At 49.2% G+C, this 6,242-nt stretch overlaps 1 protein-coding gene across 1 annotated transcript in view; it reads left to right on the top strand.

Annotated features, from left to right (window-relative positions):
• esr2a (estrogen receptor 2a) overlaps positions 1 to 6,242 on the top strand; it is a gene marked incomplete at its 3' end in the record, with an annotated part of 178,668 nt that overhangs the window by 58,129 nt on the left and 114,297 nt on the right. Inside the window, 1 exon segment of the mRNA XM_048600223.1 lies at positions 5,440 to 5,931. Within this exon segment, the coding sequence (XP_048456180.1) occupies positions 5,440 to 5,931 (492 nt within the window).

The raw sequence follows: 6,242 nt of genomic DNA, 5'->3' as shown, positions 1-6,242 counted from the left end.
GATGCTGCTTGGCCTGCTGTGTTCATCCAGCTCTACACCTTATTATCTCAGATTCTCCAGCATCTGCAGTTCCTACTATCCCTGTGGGAATGTTTACTGTTTACAGGACTGGCTGAACTGAAATTTCTTCCAATTAAATATTTGGAAAGACTGAAGTCATTTTTGTTTTAAACCTTGCTCCAATTCCTGTGCTACTGACTCTTATCCCTCTCCCTCTCAACAGCCAGAGATCAAACCAGTCACACCGTGACCCTCATGTTGTATTTTTCCCTGACGTGAGCTTCTGAACTTGTATTCCCTCCATCACAAAGAGCTCCCACTCCCACCTCAGTAACACTGACCCCTCCCTGAACCCTGTTTCCCCTCCTTAACCCTGACCCCTCTGTACCCCAGGGTTACGCCCATAACACTTACCCCTCCCTGACCCCTGTTTCCCCTCTATAACCTTGATCCCTCTTTACCCCAGAGTCAGCTCTGTAACCCTGACCCCTCTCTAACCCCTGCCTCAGCTCATCCACTGCTGAAGTCCTCACCCATGCCTCCGTTGCCCTTAGGCTATCCCAGATGCTCTCCCACGCTCCCCCCCTACCCTGCCTCCATAAACACAGCTCCTCCAAAACACTGCTACCTGCTGTCACAGTCCTGTGTCCAAATGCAACATGATCTGGACAATATCCAAGCTTGGGCTGACCACTGGCAAGTGACATTCACGCCATTTAAATACTGACCATCTCTGATTAGCGAGAACCCAGCAAATTGCTGAGCAAACCACTCAGTTGGAAGGCAAACAGGAACAGCTATATTTTGGACAAATTACTAGTAGTGATGGTGACAGGAGGAAAACTTTTCACACAGCAAAGCATTAGGATCTGGAATGCACTGCCTGAGAGTGTGGTGGAGGTCCGTTCGATGGAGACTGTCAAAAGGGATTTGGATGGTTACCTGAAAAAGTAAGATTGTGCAGGAGAAGCTCAGGGCAGTGGGATGAGCTGAACTGCTCTTACAAAGAGCCAGCACAGATACACAGGGCCAAATGGCCTCCCGCTGTGCTGTTATTACTCTGTGATGGAAGTCATTGTTAATCAGGCCAGTGAGGATTGTCAGATCAGCCACGATCCTGTTCAATGGGGGAGCAGGCTCGAGGGGCCAAATGGCCTACTCCTGCACCGATTTCTGATGGTCTTATGAAGGGTTTGACCAAAGAACAAAGTCTTCAGGCCCTTCGGTGGGATTTCATTTCTTTCTTGACTTTTTTATTGGTTTTGTTCGGGATCTGCATGTTGCTGGCAGACAAACAGACAGACAAACATCTTTGTCCAGCTCCTAGGGGAGGCGATGGCCTAGTGGTAATATTGCTGGACTGTTAATCCAGAGACCCAGATAATATTCTGGGGACCCGGGTTCGAACCCAGCCACGGCAGATGGTGGAATTTGAATTCAATAAAAAATCTGGAATTAAGAATCTAATGATGACTGTGAATCCATTGTCAATTGTTGAAAAAACCCCATCTGGTTCACTAATGTCCTTTAGGGAAGGAAACTGCCATCCTTACCTGGTCTGGCCTACATGTGACTGCAGATGTATAGCAATGTGGTTGACTCTGAACTGCTGCCCTCTGGGCAATTAGAGATGGGCAATAAATTCTGCCTGGCCAGCGATGCCCTCATCCCATGAATGAATAATGAAAAAAAAGGTATCTGGGAGAAGGTGGAGCTAGATGTGGAAGCTCTTCACCCTTCTGCACAGCACGTCTGACAGAAACTGAGTGTTTTCGGTCACTTAGTCACTTCAGAAGGATGTTAATGTGACATTGTAGGGGTTCAGTCACATGGAGTCTCTGACCAGGTACAGATGCTGTGTCTCCACCTTGGAAGGAGCCTGGTCTACTAACTGAGGCACCGAAAACACAACTTCATGATGTCATTCACCATCGCCAGCTTCTTCGTTCTTGTTTCTACCTTCTCAAATAACTTCAAATCCCAACAGGCAGATTTCAGCTCATGTTCTCTGAGGCGAAAGTGTCACATTGGTACAGCTCACTCTACCTCTGGCAGACAAAGCCCACCAGTTAATTCCAAACTGCTCCACCCCCGCCAGCCCACAGGAATGACCAATCTGTTCCACATTAAACTGTAATTTGATTAATCCGATTCCCAAACACCAGTGGGTGTTACTGTAAAATAAATCAATCAGAGATGCATCCTGGGTTTGAAGTTTCGCTTGGCAGCTCAGGGTTGGGTAGCTCCTGAGACTGTGCGTTGAATTGATGGACTGCGAGTTTCGTGCAGCACTTTCTGGGCACGCATGTGCATTTTGTTACTTTGGAAGAATTTCCTCTGGTTTGGAATGTTGTCCCTGAGTGCTCGAGGCCCTGACCTCAGTGCCCTGTGTGAAAAAACCAGTTATTCAGCAATAATGCTGTACCACCAAGGAAGTGGCTCCCTGCACCCAGCCCACTGCCCGTAACTCTCTCTGCCCGCACATTGTCTTAACTCTGCAGTGAGTTGGCAACGTTGGAATACTGTTCCTGTCTGCTCCCCTCCTGCCTCAGAACAGCTCTGCTTTTGCCAAGGTGAGCTGCTCACCTTCACACTCCAATTGTCCATTGCCCACTGTGCCAACTTTGTGCCTGTGCAAAGTATTTGGACGAATCTTGACAACCAGTCAAGCAGCTTTTGTTTCTCCTGGCCAACCCTGCAACGTGTGATTAAAACATTCAAAGGAAGCTTACCACAAAGCTCCGCCGCCCCCCACCCCCACCCCCAACAACCCGTGACTTCTCTCCAAAATTTTAATCGCTGCAAAGTTGACCAGATGAAATTGTAATTCTTGCAGCTTATGTTTCATTTCTGCCAGGGCTGGCCGCTCAAACCTCTCTCCAGGGAGAAGGCTGTAAAATATTACACTCTCACTTTCAAACTTTCCAAATCCGCATTCCAGAAGTTTGTCAGTGCTCAGAAATGAAGCCGTTTAGCCAGGAAGCTCCAATTCCACAGCTCGGGGTTAGATACAGAGTAAAGCTCACTCTACACTGTCCCCCCCATCATACACTGTCCCCCCCATCAAACACTCCCAGGACAGGGACAGCACGGGTTTAGATACAGAGTAAAGCTCTCTCTACATCAAACCCTCATCAATCATTCTCAGGACAAGGACAGCATAGGGTTAGCTACAGAGGAAAGCTTCCTCTACTCCAACTAGGATAAAGACACAGAGTTAGATGCATACCTTTACAGCATTCCCTTCAAATATTTGACCAAGTGTGGTAACAAGGAGCCCTAACAAAACTGGCAACGATGGGCATCAGGGGGCAAACTGTCTGGTGGTTGGAGTTATACCTGACACATGGGAAGATGGTCGTGGTTGTGCGAAGTCAATCATCTCAGCTCCAGGACCTCTCTGCAGGAGTCCCTCAGGGTAGTGTCCTCGGCTCAACCATCTTCCGCTGCTTCATCAATGACCTTCCCTCCATCATAAGGTCAGAAGTGGGGATGTTCGCCAATGATTGCACAATGTTCAGCACCATTCGTGACTCCTCAGATACTGAAGCAGTCCATGTTCACATGCAACAAGGTCTGGACAATATCCAGGCTTGGGCTGATAACTGGCAAGTGACATTCGCGCCACACAAATACCAGGCTATGCCCATCACCAATAAGAGACAATCTAACCACCGTCCCTTGACATTCAATGGTGTTACCATCACTGAATCCCCCACGATCAACATCCTGGGGGTTACCATTGACCAGAAACTCAACTGGACTCACCACATTAACATAGCAGCTACAAGAGCAGGCCAGAAGCTGGGAATACTGTGGCGAGTAATTCACCTTCCGACTCCTCAAAGCCTGTCCACCATCTACAAGGCACAAGTCAGGAGTGTGATGGAATACTCCCCACTTGCCTGGATGGGTGCAACCCCAACAACACTCAAGAAGCTTGACACCATCCTGGACAAAGCAGCCGCTTGATTGGCACCACATCCATAAACATCCCACTCCCTCCCCCACCGACGCTCAGTAGCAGCAGTGTGTACCATCTACAAGATGCACTGCAGAAATTCACCAAAGATCCTCAGACAGCACCTTCCAAACCCACGACCACTTCCATCTAGAAGGACAAGGGCAGCAGATACATGGGAACATCACCCCCTGCAAGTTCCCCTCCATCCTGACTTGGGAAATAGGTCGCCGTTCCTTCAGTGCTGCTGGGACAAAATCCTGGAATTCCCTCCCTAATAGCATTGTGGGTCAACCTACAGCACATGGACTGTAGCGGTTCAAGAAGGCAGCTCACCCCCACCTTCTCAAGGGTCAATTAGTGATAGGTAATAAATGCTGGGCCAAGCTCCTATGAAAGAAAAACAAGTAACTCTAACATTGAATAGTTAGTAAAGCACACAGTGTTCTCAACTTTATTCTTAGGGCTACAGACGACAAGAGTAGGTGACATTGAGTTTGTACAAGACACTGGTTAGACACATGATAGGAAAGATGTGAATGCATTGGAGAGTGTGCGGAGTGATTTCCAAGAATGGTACCAGGAATGAGAAACTTCAGTGATGAGGATAGAAGAAGAGGGGACTGCTCTCTCTGGAGAGTAGGCGGCTGAGGTGAGTGGGCTAGACAGAATAGTTAGCGAGAAACTGTTCCTGCTTGTGAAAGGAACAAAAACGAGAGGGCATGGAATGAAAGTGATGTGCAAACGAAGCTAACGCAACATAAGAAAAGACATTTTCACCTAGTGAGTAGTTAGGGTGTGGAATGCACGCTCTGGAAATGTGATGGGGGCAGGTTCCATTGAGGTATTTAAGAGGGGCATTGGATGGTTATTTGGATAGAAATTGTGTGCAGGGATATGGGGAGAAAACAGGAAGTTGGCACTAGGGGATTAGAACTGGTGCAGACACAATGGGCTGATTGGCCTCATTCTGCACAGTGATAATTCTGCAGTTCTCTTGTGGTTCAGTCCGGAGGCATAGTCAACATTCATTTGGGACCACACCTGCTGGGGGTAGTTCCCAGCACAATTCACAGGGCTCCAGCTGTGTGGTCTCACCAGATCTTTGCCACAACAAAGTCGGACTTATCTCTTTTGAGGGATGTGAGTGTCACTGGCAAGACCTGCATTTGTTGTCCATCCCTAATTGCCCCTGAACTGAGTGGCTGTCTTGGCCATTTCAGAGGCAATTAGGAGCTGATCACGTTGGTGTGGATCTGGAGTCACATGTAGGCCAGACCGGGTGAGGATGGCAGTTTCCTTCCCTAAAGGACATGAGGCATGTTGTGTTTGATGTCACTGTCTTGCTCCACATGGACAATGTACAGGCCCCACTCTACAACCTGCTCTCCAGCTTTCTGCTTGTGGTTTGTGCTTTTGGTGGTTTTTACTTTCAGAGCTAACACTCTGTTCTCCCTTGTCCTTTTCTCCGTTCCCAGTGAGAAGACACAGTGGTTTTATGAGCGAAGATCTCCCAGCAAGTTCTTTCAGCAAGGGACCTGTCCATCGAACATGACCACCTCTTCGATGAAAGAGCCCTCACAGATGCCTGAGTTACAGGAGCTCCGAACCGGGCCAATCGAACAGCACGTCAAAACTACATCTCCTGTTGGACCCCTGCACCCTCAGCCCCAGTATGGGAACTCTCTGCCGAGTCTGACTGAGCACACCCCTGTCTGTATTCCTTCACCAAATGAATACCCGACCCTTGCCTTCTACAGCCCCTCCATCCTGGGTTACAGTGTGTCCGGCGATACCAGTGGACCTGATGCAACCATTGTCAGGCAGAGCTTGAGTCCCTCAATGTACTGGTCATCAGCTGGACATGTCTCCCCCATCTCCTTACACTGCCAACAACCCATCATGTACGCTGAGCCAGCCAGTAGCCCTTGGGATGATCTGAGGCCTGGGGAGCAGCATCTATTGAACAGGTAAGACTGGAAACTGGGCCATTCCAACCGTCAGTCTCCCAGCTACCCCTTCCTCACCACCCCACCTCACTCCCCCCACCCCACCCCACTGCCTCCATGTTCGTTGACCTGCATTATCCCCGGCTTCTGATTTAAAATACACCTCCTTCAGTGCCCAGGTCCCTCCCCCTAGCCCAGTCACCAAGTCACATCTCCCCCACGCCCCCCCCCCCCCAGGCTCCCCCCCTCTCCCCCCCCCTTTGTAATCGCCGTTTCAGTGAACTTCCTGGGCACTGAAGGAGGTGTATTTTAAATCAGAAGCCGGGGATAAT

The sequence above is a fragment of the Rhincodon typus genome, chromosome 8, assembly GCF_021869965.1.
Source record: "Rhincodon typus isolate 14 chromosome 8, sRhiTyp1.1, whole genome shotgun sequence".
NCBI lineage: Eukaryota > Metazoa > Chordata > Chondrichthyes > Orectolobiformes > Rhincodontidae > Rhincodon > Rhincodon typus.
This window is presented reverse-complemented; position numbering and strand designations above follow the sequence as displayed.